The sequence below is a fragment of the Centroberyx affinis genome, unplaced genomic scaffold (genome assembly GCF_046629955.1).
Source record: "Centroberyx affinis isolate AG114_WGS23_722 - 3 ecotype Tasmania unplaced genomic scaffold, CSIRO-AGI_Caff_v1 ptg001328l_1, whole genome shotgun sequence".
Lineage (NCBI taxonomy): Eukaryota > Metazoa > Chordata > Actinopteri > Beryciformes > Berycidae > Centroberyx > Centroberyx affinis.
The window spans coordinates 139,593-156,085 of NW_027279826.1; the positions used below are offsets into that span (position 1 = coordinate 139,593).

The following is a 16,493-nucleotide window of genomic DNA, read 5'->3' on the forward strand; positions in this document are numbered from 1 at the left end:
CTATCTTATATTTTAGATTCTTTAAAGCAGCCACCCTTTGCCTTGATGGAAAGGCAAAGACTTTGGAAAGAAATTCATACATAGGCATCAACTTCACTATTTATATTTGTCTAAAAAATACATTTCAAGCATTTAAGCATAAGATAATGAAAAACACAGTAAATTCAATCACTTTTGACTAGCAGTGTATAGCTTAAAAAGGCCATGTAATGATGAAAGGTCACATTACAAAGCACTGTGTTACTTTCTCATTTTCTTTATAGTAAAGTCAGTCTTTGACCATTTTTCTTGAAAGAGAATGTCTGATATGAAGACAAGGCTGCTTAACATTAAGCTCCACCACCCACCCCATCCCCCATTTTTTAAATCAAATACCACAGAGGAAGACATCAGAGGAAGCAGGAAGTGGCTAACAGGAAGCAGTCATGAGGGAAGTGAACCTACCGGAGTGGTGGAAGCCGCAGCTGACCTGCACGGCCCGCATCTCGCAGTCAAATCTCACCGCCCCTGGAGGGTAGGTGGTGATTTTACTGGCATCCTTCTCTCCTCGCTCACTGCTACCATCTACAAGGCAAACAGTCAGTCAGCACAGATAGAGGAGGGGGAGAGAGTGAAGATAAAGCTGCAACTTCAGAGCCCCGAGGTGCATGTCTCTGCACAGTCCTGGAAAAAAAAGGATCTGGAAGGAGGAGTGGGTTCAACAAAGAATAGGAGGAAAATGGGAGAGCATGCTGAAAAAGTAAGGAGGGAAGCAAAACCTCTACAACAGAAAGGCTTTTGGAAACCAGCCCCCTTCTGTGTGTGTGTGTGTATATGTGGGTGGGTGTGTGTGTGTGTGTGTGTGTGTGTGTGTGTGTGTGTGTGTGTGTGTGTGTGTGTATGAGAGAGAGAAAACGTCTGGTGGACAGAAGATTTGTTTACTTGACATCAACAGATTGGAGGGTTTTGTGATGCTGTTTGAAGTATGTGGCAAACCTGGTTAGGTATGATGTCACCGATTGGATGCTTTCTGTGTACAATGAGGAGGAGGGAAGCTGGTTTGCCCTGAGCCTTGTTTCAGAGGTTATGTGTGAGGGGTGTGTGAGGGGAACAAGGTAGATAGAGGCCCATGCATTACAGCAAATACAATGTCTCTGAATATCCTTTTGGACCAGGGACCAGCTCATTGTGGTTGAACTCCTTTGAAAACATCTAAAACTAAGACCAGACAGGTGATATCTGTTTTAATTGGTTTAAGTTGAATAACTGACCTTGTCATAAAATATATCATAAACCTTGCCAGTCCATGGCCCAAGGATCTAAAGGGTAAGGTTGAAAGTTCAGCTCATGGACACAACTCTCAGTGACAGTGAGTATAAACAACTGCATTTAATTGGCATCTGAAGCACCCTGAATGCTTCTTGGAGGTCACCGAAGGGAACACCAGTATATCAGTATGCCGGTGGGGGGATGTGGAACACCCGTTCCTCTTCAGTAGTGTAATCCCATGAAGTGGGCTGCTCAAGGGCAGCATCTCAAATAACCTAGCCTTAGCAGAGGAAACCTATTTAGTGAAGCCAGTACAGCCTCAATCCCTAAAGTGACAGTAGGAAGGAAACCGCTGCCGCTATGAAATCTAATTCATTGTTTCCTCATTGTTTCCAGATATAACAGTGGGACATAAAAACAAACTATTTATACTTAACACTGATTTTCCATCCGGAAAGGTTTCAAACAGGACCTGTTCAGTTACTGCCTCACATCCTAAAAATATATGTTTTAAAACTAGCAACTCTGCTTCCCTCCTCTCAGATCTGTCCCATAATTGTCAGCTTGTCGTTTATCAAAGCCTGCTCTCCCCATTGCCTGCTGTTTCATCTGCTTCTAATGCTGCAGTGTGGCCCATGGAGTGATGAATCAGACACTCAGGGAGTGATGGCAAATCCAGTTAGACTGGGACATTGATTTCTATTTAGGTCTAAACAAAAGCACTCGGCAGAGCAGGCGTCCTACTCCAAGGTCTAGAACCAGAAACCAGAAGAGGAACTAACATAATAGACAAAATCTTTATTGTCCTTCTGTCCTATCTTATGTGAACACACTTATCAGAACACCCAAGTAAACAATCAGTATATGTATATTCAAAAGGGACTTTCTACAGAAACCATCCTGTTGAAGATATTTTCCTTTACCCCAGCCAAAAGACTTCACATCCATTTCTCCACTGTGGGTCAGAGTGAGTGAGACCTTCCTGCCAACAGGCTTCATTGTTTGTTACCATGAGATGTGGTGAAGACATAAGAGTCCTGCCTTCAGAGAGTGAGAGAGGAGGTGGGCGGGACAGCCAGATTGGGAGGTGAGTCAGAGGGGTGTCTCTGCACCCGTTGAGTTAGGTAGTGAAGACCGTAGTACCTTTGTGCTTGTCCCGTTTATGCCTTAGGGCCTGAAGGGGTCTTATTCTGGCTAGGGCCTGCTCACGCTGGTTCATAAATATGGGGCCGGGGAAAACAAGGGGGCCTGGGGGAGAAAGAAACTTTCACATGCATGCACAAGGCTTACAAATGGGAGAGAACACATGGTAATACTACAACACAACAATAATACACACACACTGCAAAATTATAACAGACACAAGCAAGGGGGAAGTCACCAAGGCACAACACCCAAGCTCACAACAGCACCTGAAGGCGTGATCTATAAGAAGCTAAAAGGGATGGACATACTGTTTGTAGCTTCAGCCTTTTAACACTACTCCCCTCCCTGTGCATATCTTGAATTCTCTATATAGTAATGACAACCTCCTAAGGCCAACAAAAACACACACCCTGTCCCTACACACCCTCCCATTCTGTCACTCTCTGTCTAGCTCTGTCCCATACCTCGGCCCTCCTCCAGCCTGTGTCGGCGGTTGATCCTCTGCCGTTTCTCCTCCTGGCGGATCTGAATGTGCTCCTCGATGTTCACTCCTGGAGGGGGAGGGACAGGCACAGCTGAAAACACAAAAGGCCCCCGGTACAGGCAGCCGAGACAGGATGCAGGAGGTGGAGAGAAGACAGGGCAGAGCAGAACAGAACAAGACATACATGAATGAATGATGGGCAGACATGATGGACAAGCGATGACTCTGCACAACACACGGACAAAATAAGGCATGAGAAATGGCAAGTGTGCATTATACTGCATCCAAGCAAATGCAACAAACGATGTGACATGAACGGCAAAAGCAGCGTGCTGGCACAGCTCAGAACCATACAGACAGATAGTTTGCCCAATAGTGCTCAAGACAGGCCATTTAATTCTGATGAATGAGGGAAGAACACATTGAACAGCACTGCAAATTAAAATGTCATTGTTGTGTAGGCATGTGGTGGCTAAATGCATGGGGTTTTAAACAATGCCAGTAGTGTTGCAGGTGAGATGTATTTGTTTTATGAATGACAGGCTAAAACAGGGGGAACATAAAGCCATATAATGTATCAGTGGGTATACCTAGCAGCAGGTCCAGTGGAATCATCTCCTTCACAGCATCAAAGATGCCTCTCTGTCTGGCCTCCTGGCCATCCAGCTCCCTGGCACAGGCCTTACAGCAGCCGCATGCCGAGCAGCCGGACTCCCCAGAGCCACAGCCACAGATACTGGTGGAGGGAGGAACACAAAAACATACACAGAGAAGGAGAAACAGTCATATAATGATAAACAATATAGCCAATACTGTGATTAAAAAAAAAATTCTGAGCCTGAAATGTTCCTGACTGATTGGGGGTGGGGGGTAGTCAGCACACTACACTTATTTCTCTATTTTTCTATAAAACTAGTCCAACAAGAACAACGAAAACAATTGACACATTTCTGTGCTGAATGAATGAATATTCAACACACAGCATTATTAATCTATAAACCTAGCGCAATAAGGATAACTGTGGAGCCCCCCAGGGGTCACCTGGTACAAAAAAAATGATGCGGAAATCAGTGGGCACGGTTTTCTTACAATTTACTCCTAAACCGTGCCCACAGAATAGTAAACCATGCACACAGATTTGTAATATCTACGTTGATAACATCAAAGAGGGACTTTTAGGCCTATATACAGTGAGCCAGAGCCATTACACACAGCTTGGCATACATGTAGTGAGCTGTAATAGCCATTAGGCACCTAGACCATATGTGAACCATAACCATTGATTAATCACATCAGTAGGTCTAATTTATGATCCGATGTGTGTTTTGGTGACAATATGAAACCCATTTACTCCCTATAAATCATGCTCGTAGAAAAAGCATGTTAGTTAAATTTTATATGCAACTCTGTGGGCCACTGTGGTGTCCCTGTTTGATGTTATCAATACACATATTACAAATCCGTGTGCATGGTCTATTAATCCTCGGGCATGGTTTAAGACTCTGTGCGCACTGATTACTAATTCGAGGGTACGGTTTACTTAGCCGTGCGCGGTTGCCCAATCGGTGCCCGTATGGATTTCCACATCAATTATTTTTTTCTTACCAGGTGACCCCTGGGGAGTTCTGTAGAGAAGAGCCAAAGCAATGCCACATTTTTATGCTGAATGACGATTGTAAAATGTGAAAGACAGATCACATTCAGGTCTGTCATTGCTGCTGGAGCGGCAGCTGTAACTGTCGCTCCCGGTGTGGTCAGATATCGGAGTGCGTACATAGCGGCGTTGTGTCTGGGATTTACCTTGTGTGGAAAGAGCATTTTCTTTCTGCTGGTTGAGCACACGGTGCAGAACAAACACCCGGTTCCCTTAATTTGTCGCACCAGGTGTCAAACGTTTCCCGTCTCCACCTGTTTATTCAGTCCATACCTATCGCTGTTTTTTTTTACTCCTGTCTCAGTGACATGTGTATCTTCACCAGCTTTCATAAACTTTGTTTCCATATTTCAGCTGTGCAACACCACGGAATCGGTGCTAAATTGTGATAGAAAGTAGCTTTCTGTTCATTGGATAAAAAAAAACTTGCTCGCATTCCATTGGTAAATGTAAAATATTGCTTTGCTTCGCTGAATATGATTGGATAAAACGCATCAAAAACAAAACCCCACCTGGAGTGAGTTTTTTTTTTGTTTTTTTTGTCGAAAATAGTTTGTGAATCTAAAACGTCCATATGCCAGAAATCCGGCACCTGGCCGGAGGTCTTTAAGCCCTGAAGTACTGTATAAATTCAGTGATGACCACCTTCACCCCTTCCACAGGTTGTGTCTACTTACCCTCCCGGTACTCTGTCTGGCCGTCCGCTGCTGACACAGCTGGCACCATAGCCGGTGCAGTCTCCACACACCGTGCAGACCATGCACTGGTCCAGCTTCCACTTGTGCATGCCTGGCTGGCACATCATGCTCTTCTCCTCCTTCTCCTCCAGCTCATCCTCCAGGTCCTCATCCATGGCTGTGGCCATGCTCTCCACACCAAACGCTACAGAAGGAGAACACACATACACAGAAATGGATGAGTACAATACAATAGTAAAAAGCAATAAATAAACAAGGTAAAACCTGTTGGATTTGTTCTCCTGTTTGTATGTTTGCATATTCTCTCACCTTTCCCTGCCTGGCTCATGGCTCCAGTGTCTCGACCACACTGGCCCTTGTTGTTGACCCCAAATGTCCACACTTCTCCACTCTTGGTTAGGACACATGTGTGGGCCTTCCCCATGGCAACCTGAGTTACAAAGTGACCTTTCAGGTCCGTCACCTGGCCTGTAGAGGGAAAATAGCAGTTTTGATACAAGTAAATAAAATGACTTCCACTGTAGAAAAGGGTGAGAAATAAATGAAAATAAATAAAAACACTCTTTCATTGGTCGTCAGAGTTCAGAGTCTGAATAGGCCCTGTCCCTGCCCCAGTCCACTCACAGGTGCTGTCACTGTAGATGGCATCTTTGCCAAACATGTAAAGCTCTCCATCCTTGGTGACGATGCTGCTGCTTCCATTGTTGCAGGCCGTGTACACCGCTGTCTTGGTCTCCAGCTTGATCATCTTCTTAGGCTTGTAGGGCTTTGGCTGTCTGCGACTCTTGGCTGCACAAAAAAAGAGATATGCATCAGCTTTACAATACAACATACAACAGAGCCGGCCTTGATTAAATTTTTACCAACAGTTGAATCGAATTTCAAAGTTTCAAAGCAGGGGAAGACAGTTATGATTCAGCCATTATGCCTCAATGTGGTACATGATTCGAGTGTGGTGGATCATTTAAATATGTCTTACTGGACTCCCCGTCCTCTCCCTTGCTGGCAGAGCCTGTGAAGAACACACTGCCGTCCTCGGCCACTAGCAGCGCATGAGAGCCGTCATGGCCGACTGAGAACTGGACGATCTTCGGTGACTTGGTGACAGGCAACTCCACCCATTTGCCTGCCGACGGGCCGCCCTGCTTTATGCCCAAGCTCTGGTACTTTCCTGTGTAGTAGATCTGAGACAGGAAGAAGAAGAAAAGATGGATAAAACACACAGAGGCAGAGAAATCCAAGTGAAGGCTACAGCAATACCTCTTTTGAATTACCATTACTGAGGAGTGGAAGTCTATAATACCAAATGCACAAAAACAACTGTTATACTTTATTAGCCCTTGGTGGGAAATTGAAAAAATAGCAAGTCTAAAAAGAGAGAAAAACAGCCAGCAGTAGCTCTCCTATTCCTGACAGTTCCGAGTAAGATGATGCATCAAACAACCTGCAGCCACAGGCTCTATTACAGAGCTGCAAAGCATCTGTAGTCAGGGGAGCAGTGAGAGGGAGGACAAGCAGGACAGCACAATCATTACGATCTCACCAATATACTGCTGTCAGAACTCTGAGATGAGCCCATGTGTCATTAGAATTATACTGGGGCACTCGCGATGATACATTTACACAGGCTGGTGCTGGGGGTAAGAGAGCTATTATTACTCAAATCATCTGACATTCACTTGCGCAAATTACATAATCCCAGCAATACAACATGCTGAAAGGACAGTAGATTGCAGGCCATAAACAGTGGAGAGCAGCGTGGGCCTTTGACTTTGTGATGAATGTCACGTGCCAGCCACAGTGTTGGCGCAGAGCTGAATTCTCTAGTCCAGGTGATGAGTGAACTTTGTGCCAAGTCACAGGTCAGCTGCTCCTATTTTTACCCGTCCAGCCAGCCTGGGTTAGGGTAATCTGCAGATAAGGCCTGTTGTAAGATCAGGCCTCTACACAGACACGGCTCTGTGCAGCAGGCAACTGCCCTCAGGCTATCTACTAAGGAAGCACAGCGCACCACACCCACAGTACACAGACACACACAACCACACCCTCTCACACGCCCCAGCCACCTTCATACTTTGCATTCTCTTCATATTAAGACAGCACGCAGGAAACTGTCAAATCTCTTATTCAGCCAAGCACTGCAACCCTAAGCACTATGACAAAGAATCCACAGTCTAACACCAAGTCAAATAGTATACACAGTCAATCCCCCTTCACCAGCCTTGTGTACATAAACAGACACAAACACATACATTACATAATTTCCATGCTATACCATGCACATACTAAAATTCTCTGGTCCCTGAAAAACTACGGTTGTGTTTGGGGTTTTTTACCCTTACAGAAGTTTATATATGTAGAAAAGCTTCCCCCCACAGCAGCCCCTGATGTGTTTTCCTGGAAGTGGACAGTGTAGTGTAGGCCAGAGCCGCTGCTTAGCTGGATGGATGGAATAACCTAATCACTTCCAGTTATTTAAGCATGGATGTCTCCTCATGAGCTCAGTACACACACACAACCCCTAGCTGGAGGGGAGGAGTCCAGAGCACAATGGACAGTGCCAGGACCAGGAGTTGTCTACGCATTAATACACATGCAATGTATCTTCCTTCGCTTACGGTTGTCGATAACACACAAATTGATGCAAACTGACAAAAAGAACATGTATCATTTAAAGACAATTAAGCATTTAAAAGAGGGTCAACAAATGTTTCCAGAACAGGAAGATCCTTGTTATTGGTATGCTTTAGAACTGCCTGATCCTAGGACAAAATCAATTCCGAGCAGTTAAGTATAAACAGATGTTACGAATTGGGAGAATGATAATTATGACAGATGGGTTTTATTTGGCCGGTGTGATGCAGCGGGGAGAAAACACACGCAGAAACACTATTAAAGTTTAAGCTTTTTTCCACAGGTGCACCGTCTAAAGCGATCGGCCTGTCATTAGCAAGACCAAAGCTCTCAGAGCCCAGCTGCTGAAGCCGCTCCAGACGAAGGAAATGCAGATTAAAGGAATCAGATGCAGACACTTGGAATAGCGAATGTCTGCTGGCACAAGCATATCGGTAACACACACCCAAGCCTTGTATTTTGGTTTAAAATTCAGACACACCAGTAGAAGGAAGATTTTCGCTCTCACCTTTCCGGAGGCAGTTTTCATCAGAGCAAACTCCCTGCCTGCTCCGAGCAACGCTGCCTCTTCGTCAAAGCCTGTGCCTGAAAGAAGAACATACCATTTAGAGCCGCAGACATACACACACACATACTACCAATGATTTATGTCAGATTTACAACCTTGTTTACACATATATGAATACATGTTTGTGCCACAGGTGTATGTACATCAGATGCACATGTAGGAGTAAAGAAAAACAAATCAATGGCCACAGCCCCACACAGACTAGGATTGTAGGGTAAACCAGTACTACAAAAGTACCGCAGTACCAAAATTTTAAAGTGAGAGCGATAGCTGCCAAAGCTCAGTATCCTCGTGGAGAAATCCAATGATAAAGGTTGAACCTGAAGGTATTACTGTGCCCGTCTGCAAAAGATGTTTAAAAGTTATCGCCAAGGGGGGCAACACATCTAATTTAAGCAAAGCATCTGTCCGACAACCATCCCGTTCTCTACAAGGAATTCAAAGCCTGATAGGTGTGATAATAACAGATAGATACATGGAAATAGTAGATTAAGGTATTTTTAAGATTTAACAAGTGCAGTGCTATTGTTCATGAAGTGCTCATACCTTTGACCTTTATCTCTTAAATTGAGCTTAAAATTAGTTGGAAAACAGACTGCAAAGACCTTATTTTTGATTTTGTGTGTCAGATATTTTCAGTCAGTTTCATTTTGTCAGAATTTCTTGGTTATCAGTGATTTACCGTTTATCGACGTGGTACCGCTATCGAGGTAACAAAGCTGGTATCAGTATCGAAAAAAACACAAACAACAGTAAGTTTTGCATGACTTACTGATGATGTGCAGATCCTTCTCCAGGTCAAACAGAGAGATGCCGCAGGCGTGCAAACATTTCCTTGCCAGCTTCAGCTGCAGTTCCTGCTGCAGGGCCGGGTCTGAGCTCGTAGCATAGATCCGCACAACGAAACCATCCTGCAGGAGTCATGGAGAATAGGAACAAACTGTTTGTTTATTTCCACAATGAAACGTGGTATCTAGATGGCACCTGCCTATTTTCAAAGTCAGAATGATCCACTGATGAGGAATTTAATACAAAGCCTATGCCTGCTTCACCTGACTGAATGTGGCAATCGAAATGCATCCTGCTCTTTAGGCACTTACTTGTCTTGTGGAGACTTGCAGGACTTTTGATGTGATGCTTTTGACACCAAAACAGAGATCTGACTGTAACCCGTCATAACTGTCCAGACCGCAGGAGCTGAACAATGTGTCATAGCTGAACTGTGTGTGTGTGTGTGTGTGTGTGTGTGTGTGTGTGTGTGTGTGTGTGTGTGTGTGTGTGTGTGTACAGTATAATGGGACACAACCCAAGTCATGGCAACAGGCCAGCACATACCACACAGCCTCTCATCCCTACAGACTCCCTATGGACCGGCACACTGCACACACACACAGAACTAATGTGCTGGGCCTAGGATGCGGTTAGGATTAGGGATGTGGTTGTGGATAGAGAGGGGCCCAGACACGGGAATTATACCCTAACTGGAGTCACGGCTGGGTCTATCTACTGGGGTTATGGCTGGGTCTATTTACTGAGGGTGTGGCTGGGCCCAGTACAAAGGGTGTATACATTTTTACTATGGGTAGCCATAGAATTTTGGATCAGTGCAATCGTTTGGCTTCAGAACACTTGGATTATGTTGTTTGAAGTAATTTTATGGTTATTTCTGGCCTTTTTAGAACATCCATGCTTAAAGAAACAGTCTCCATTCACTCCACTTGTTTTGGCTGCTATGGAGCTGCGCTAGCTAACTCGCTGTGTATATTGACATACGAACTTCACCAGTGTTTCAACTGACATGAGGGTGAGTACATAATGACAAATTTTTCAATTTTGGGTGAACTATTCCTTTAAGCTAAACAGGACCACAGGACCACAAATTCTGATTTATCGCAGAACACATAACAGATGACAAAGCTGCCAGTTGTATGTTAGGCAGACTGCTAGGCATGTGGCTAAGAGGGAGAATTTACAGGGGATGGTTTGAAACAAGGAACAGAGTAAAGAGGGGAACAGAAGAGGGAGGTAATGAGGAATACTAGAGACAAAAAGGGATAGAAAAAGGGATGAAGGCTAGCCTGGGGCTGGTCTGGTCTACACTGTGTGATAATGATGACAGACTTGTCTATTGTGCTTTGATTCCTGCTGAGTAGAGCACATGTGCCTCTCCCATCATTAGACAAACTCCTCTGTCCTCTGGCCACACCTCCACCCACCCACCCTCTTCACCTCACTTTTTTCCTCTGGCAATCCTCTTGACCAGCTATGGTTTACCTCTATCCTCCTTCCTTCCTAGCATCTCCCCTCCCCTTGTCATCTTGCTCACAGCCTCCCTCTCCAGTCTCTCTCTCTCTCTCTCTCTCTTGCTCTTCCTCCTCTGCAGGAGGTCTGTGTGGTGGTTGCACTGGCTGGTTGCTCGCTAAGATGCATGCTGCTGAGGAGGAAGAGAGCCCCCCTCCTTCCTCTGCATCCAACCCCCTCATTGAGCCTCAAAGCTGCTACCCAAGGCTGGCTGCAGAGGCAGATGTATGGATTTCACATCTTCCCCTCCCCCCACTCACATTACATAGTACTTATGCAGATAACTGCCTGTGAGATTAAACTCTCTGGAGAATGCCCACATGCGGTTCCCCCCCACCCCCACACCCACATACACACACACGCACACAGACGCAGATACATGCCACTCCCCTTTGTGGCACAGCTGGTGCTCAGCTTCCTCTTCTGAGCGAGGCTGGGGCCTCTACAGCAGGGGAAGTGACAGATGCATCGCCGGGCAAGTCAAGAGGAACGACTAACCTGATTTCCCTTAACAAAAGATTTGTTTTCCATGAGGGGAACGAGAGAGAGAAAGAGAGAATGCTACCCTCGCTAGCTGCCAAATGAGAAGCAGGAGAAGGTTTAATCCCACTAGTGTGCATAAACAACTGATTCGTGGGAGCACGATAAACCGCAGCATCTCTTCCCATTCATTCTCAGTAAAACGAGCGCTGTCGCCAGAGCCGTCAAAAACGTTGCTGCATGATCGACTGCATCAGCCGTAACCTAGCCACCTGCCAAGTCCTTCAGGGCGGTCGGGCCAATGACAAGCTAAGTACGGTTTGCGCGCGGCTTGCGCACTGGAGACTGCCTGCTGGGAAGTGAACAGCGTTACGATCTCGTAAGATTATCAAAGCACTTTAGCGTCAGGCATAATAAAGCCAGACCCCTCCCCCATGTTTGCGGCAGACAAGCCCAGCTTGACAAAGCTGGGGTTTTATTGGGTTCAATAACACAAGTGGGGGGTAGTCCTCAGAGCACTGTGATATATTGATTCAATATAAAATGTCAGGTTTAAGCTTTTGTATACATTGAAGAAGCCCGGTAAAGGTGATGAGTGTGATTATCATGATAATGAGGAGGAAAATTAAACATACGTCTTTGCAGGCTGCGATCTGGTTGATATACTCTCCGTCTGTGAAGATGATGTTCTGTCCGTCCGAGTGTTGACCTGCAGAGAGAAGCAAAGTGAGTGAGCACACCTAATATTCCGTGTTGGAATTTTAATTACTTTATTCCCATGAGTTGTTTTATAAGTAAGACCATTAGAAGTGTTTTCTCAGCACCTGGCATGGTGACAGTCCCCTCGTGCTCCAGAGTCTCTGGGTTGATCTTGACGGCTGACATACTGTGGTTACTCGTGTCCCGATACAACAGGTACCCCTGAAGACAAAACACAAACACCATTGCTGGTTTGCAATCAGTAAGGACTAACAAGGAATGTCCTTGTTGAGTAAAGCTAATTATGCCATCTAAAATGTTACTGTTTTTTTAACCAGTAATGTGGAATTTAGTCCCTGTCACCGTCCTGACCACAACAATTAGGTCACAGTCGCTAGACTCCTACCGGGTTCAACTCTAGCCCAAGAACTACTGATTTTGACTTTGCAGAATACAAATCACCAGCCTCATTTAAGGGTCACATGGAGGTCAAATTAAATCAGTGCCATGAATACCGATGTAAATTATTTGAAAATTGAAAAATATTTACTTTGTTGTAAATAATCAAAATAGATTTTTACAAATATTGAATTCTATAGTGAAGCCATTTCAGTATATGAAGTAGGTCTTGGTGTAAGTTCAACTGCCTACCTGAGCGAAGCCCAACCACGATCTCTTCTCCTTCCTATTCCTGATGCGAGACGTGGAGTTGTACACATGGCCCTGTGGGACATTGATCAAACATCAGCAGGCGACCACAAACACTGACGACACTTACTTTAATGTTGGCAGAAACACAAAATAGAAAAGAAGTGAAAAGAAGTGCCAACTATGGCACAACTATGAAACGCTGAGGAGAAATATATAGAGCCTTCATCTCAGTGATATGTCTTGACTTCATGACATGTTCCTGTGCATCAAAGTAAAATAACGGGTTGAACACAATGTCTAACCTGGTAGAAAAATCAACAGTCATGTATGTCTCAAAGGCAAGCCCATTTTTAAGAGCTACTACTAGCATGTGCAGCTCTTTCTTGCACACATCAGACACAGACACAGACATACAGAGCCCTGTGTTATGTACCCTGACAGTGCCGCTGTATCCAGAGCCCACTTTGTAGAGTCCGTCCTTGCAGAGCAAGTAGAGGAAGGAGCCGTCGGTCTGTAGCAGACAGCGCTCGTCCTCGTCAATGGCCACCTCCTTCAGTACCCACTTGTTCATCAGGGCCGCCCGTTTGATGCCGTTCCCAAACCAATCCTGGATCTGGATCTTTCCCACCAGGACAGCCTGCACACTCCTCTGCAGCGCATTCAGGATGGTGGGCACCTGATGAGGAGGAGGAGGAGGAGGAGGAGGAGGACGAGGAGTGGAGAAGGTGTGGAAAGGATATGAGTGGAGCACCGCATTTGTTTAATGTGGTATCATTTTGGACCAATGTTGCTGTAATTATAGCCCAAGATATGACATTGAAGCCGGTATGAAATCATAGGGGGTTATTTTGTTATCTAAAAGTGTCTCCGTCACATAGGAACTTGAGGAGCTTCTTCCTTGCTAATAGAGTAAAATTCTAATATCGGTGACTGGGAGATTGGTTACATGCATACTCGGTCTCCTCTTCTCACCCACGCCCGAAAGCTTTTTCACACGCACTCTGTCAACTCCCTGGCAGCCATTACACACACTACTGATCTCACCATTCACACACATGCAAACAAATACACACACACAGACACATACACACACACGTACGGATGTAAGCACACACTTCCCGCCAGCCTGCCTGCCTGCCTGCCTGCCATTGTGATGACTCACAGTCCAGTCAGTGCCTGGCCGATGAGGATCCAGTAGAAAAACACAGGCCTGCCTCTGTGGCCCAGGCTAATCAACCTGCTCCACCTGTTTAAGAACTCTCAGCACTTTTCCTGCAGGCCAGAGACACTGGCCAAACGCTGCACAGAACCACACTGATCTAGGACTAGAGCTACTAAAATAGACAGCAGGGCAGACCACCTTACTGGGCCATCAATTCAAATATCTGCCATGTTAATAACCCTGGGTAAATCCCCAGCTAGACTCACACAGGGTTATAAACGTGTGTGTGGCTAACGACTCACCTCAGCACAATTATATTAAGTGGAAGCATTAATTCTGCATGCAGGTGCAGCCGAATAGCCGTGTGACGGTCAAGTGTACAACGCCCGCCTACTAAATTACTAAATATGTTGAAAGTGCTTACTGTTCAAGATATTCTCTAAACTTTGCACCAGAGGTTCTGATATGGAGCCAAAGAGAAAAGAGCAGACCCGAGCTGAGAGAGGAAGGGAGGAAGAGGGAGAGAGAGAGAGAGAGACAGAGAGAGAGAAAGAGAAAGAGAGAGAGAGATCAAAGCAAAACAGAAAAGAAGGCCGGCTAATTGGCGGAAGAATGCAGGCAGGGTAACATAATAAGACAGGAGAATCAGAGAGGCTTGACATTTTCCCAAATTCAATTTGTGCTGTCCAGACTCTGCCCTGAGTCTCTCTGCTCCAAACAGAGATGCATGGAGGAGCCAGTGGTTACTGTAGCCTCATCTAAGTCTGCAATCCACTGCAGCAATCTAAAGCAATTCTGCTAATCTGAAGAAAAAGCCTTGATGGATGGAAGCAAGGCACAAAATTCTGGGTGGGGCCGGCTTAGGAAATGGAATTATTCAAACTCTGGAATGTTTACTCCTCCGGTTAGAGCCATTCAAACTCAGTGGCACCAAATAACCACACTGAGAACACCTGAAAATGCGAGTCTCAGTTCCCTTCCAAGCAAACTGCGATGCGGTTTGGTAGGAGTGAGAACGGAATCCAAACCAACTACAGGCAATAACCCCAAAACGCCAAGTTTGGGGTATAAGGAGATTAATGTTGACATCTGATAGCCAGCAGTTAGGCTACTCGTACTTAGAAAGCCTAGCTTAACAAAATGAACAAAAGGCAAACTGCAGTCTCAACTGATGCTCATATTCAGCTATTTCTCCATGTGTTTCTAACTGGTGTGACTACCAGAGAAGGTAGATTACAACAAAGAACACAGACAAGTCCATCACACTTAGCTAAAGTTACAGGGTCTGGAATTGGAATTGGTTAATCACCTGTATTGTCTGGCAGGCATGGCTGCCGTTGTTGGTGAGGATGGCGGAGACGGCCTGCAGGGTTTTGCCAGTGTCTCCCCAGGACACCACCAGGCTGAAGAGGCAGGCGCAGGACAGAGCGGTGAGGGCCTGGCCTGTGGGGTCGTTGGGCCCCGTGCTCCGCACCGTGGTCTCCAGCAACAACTGAAATAGAGACTCTGAGGGAAGAACACAGCCGAAGGGGAGGTTACAGAGACACAGTGAAGGAGAAAACAGGAGAGAAGATTGTGTTGTGTGCGTGTATACAACAAGATAGATAGAGACATGTTCAAAGCTGTTGTAAAATACCCAATAAACACTTTGTTTGGCAAATTTTCATGAATTACATTGCTTCAGCCTTCATATCACGGTTTGATCTCAGCCACTCAACACAGTGCTTTACAGTGATTTTAGACGAGCCTAACAACACCTCTTAGGTGTCTAAAATCACTATAAAGCATGGCCTCTCATGGCTTATTGCTCAAGTATGTGTGTGTGTGTGTATATACAGTACATACGTGTTTTCAGCCTTACCTAGCACATCAGGAGGCTCAGTCTGGAAGCCTTCAGGCTGTTGTCCCTGCAGCATGTCCAGCAGGGCCTGTAGGCTGCGCAGGCACAGTGAGGGGTGGGAGAACCGAGTCTCCTTTATCAACTCAAACACCCCACACAGGCCGATGCCAATGATCTACAGACACACAGAGAGAAACACACTTCTATCAGCTATCAGCACAGCGCTGTCACACCACAGCCAAATACCAGTTAGCCTAACTGTGAGGCTACTGCATACAGCGACTGAAAATTAAACATACTGACACAGACAGGCTTAAAAATCAACATTCTCTGTCTTAAAAGTGTTTTGGAGACAGATTACGTACCAAGGAGGGTATAAGCTTAGAGGTTTGGAGTGGATGATTTCTTATACAGTACAGTCCACACCCTCATCTTCCTACAACCAGAGAGCAACATGCGGTCCCCCTCCAGTTAGCTGGAAGCCCACAGTATATACAGTCATTACTGCTGACTTCAACATCCAGTATTAACATACTGTATAATGACAGGCCCACTTGGAGAAGGGAGGCAAGCAGAGGAGCTTGGCCTAGAAAAGGCTGCCTTTCTCTTTCTTAGTATGGCTTGTTAGTGAATCAAATAAATAAAAAAGGCTCCAGTGTCTCTTCTCATCTCAGCGAAGAGCTTGTTTTGCAACGTTAAAACAGCAAAGATAAAATAAAAGCTTCACATCACCTTAAAAAGGAATAAAAAAAAAAATTAGAGAGACATATAATCAGACAAAGAAATGGCAGAGAGGATAATGCGGGGAGGGAAGTATAAGAGCAGATGAAAGGCAAAAAAACTTGTGTATAGAAGTGTATAGTAGGCTGCTTTGTTTTCGAGCCACCAATACTTTTGGCTTCTGGATTGTTGTACATGTAGACCATAG

The 16,493-nt window shown here is 45.3% G+C and overlaps 1 protein-coding gene across 13 annotated transcripts in view; it reads right to left on the bottom strand.

Moving 5' to 3' along the window:
- The window catches only part of mycbp2 (MYC binding protein 2), a 64,866-nt gene that overhangs the window by 38,706 nt on the left and 9,667 nt on the right, over nt 1-16,493 (bottom strand). For 8 of the 13 annotated variants that reach the window (XM_071525704.1, XM_071525710.1, XM_071525708.1 and 5 more), the window contains exons 4-19: nt 15,587-15,740; nt 15,035-15,231; nt 12,997-13,239; nt 12,564-12,635; nt 12,038-12,134; nt 11,849-11,922; nt 9,205-9,343; nt 8,373-8,449; nt 6,210-6,414; nt 5,855-6,019; nt 5,540-5,698; nt 5,210-5,414; nt 3,469-3,614; nt 2,859-2,969; nt 2,392-2,496; nt 445-564 (exon numbers count right to left, since the gene is read on the bottom strand). In XM_071525704.1, the coding sequence (XP_071381805.1) occupies nt 445-564; nt 2,392-2,496; nt 2,859-2,969; nt 3,469-3,614; nt 5,210-5,414; nt 5,540-5,698; nt 5,855-6,019; nt 6,210-6,414; nt 8,373-8,449; nt 9,205-9,343; nt 11,849-11,922; nt 12,038-12,134; nt 12,564-12,635; nt 12,997-13,239; nt 15,035-15,231; nt 15,587-15,740 (2,269 nt within the window). Of the gene's footprint in view, nt 1-444; nt 565-2,391; nt 2,497-2,858; nt 2,970-3,468; nt 3,615-5,209; nt 5,415-5,539; nt 5,699-5,854; nt 6,020-6,209; nt 6,415-8,372; nt 8,450-9,204; nt 9,344-11,848; nt 11,923-12,037; nt 12,135-12,563; nt 12,842-12,996; nt 13,240-15,034; nt 15,232-15,586; nt 15,741-16,493 lie in introns of those variants that run through there. The other 5 variants (XM_071525709.1, XM_071525698.1, XM_071525701.1 and 2 more) reach the window with 4 other exon arrangements.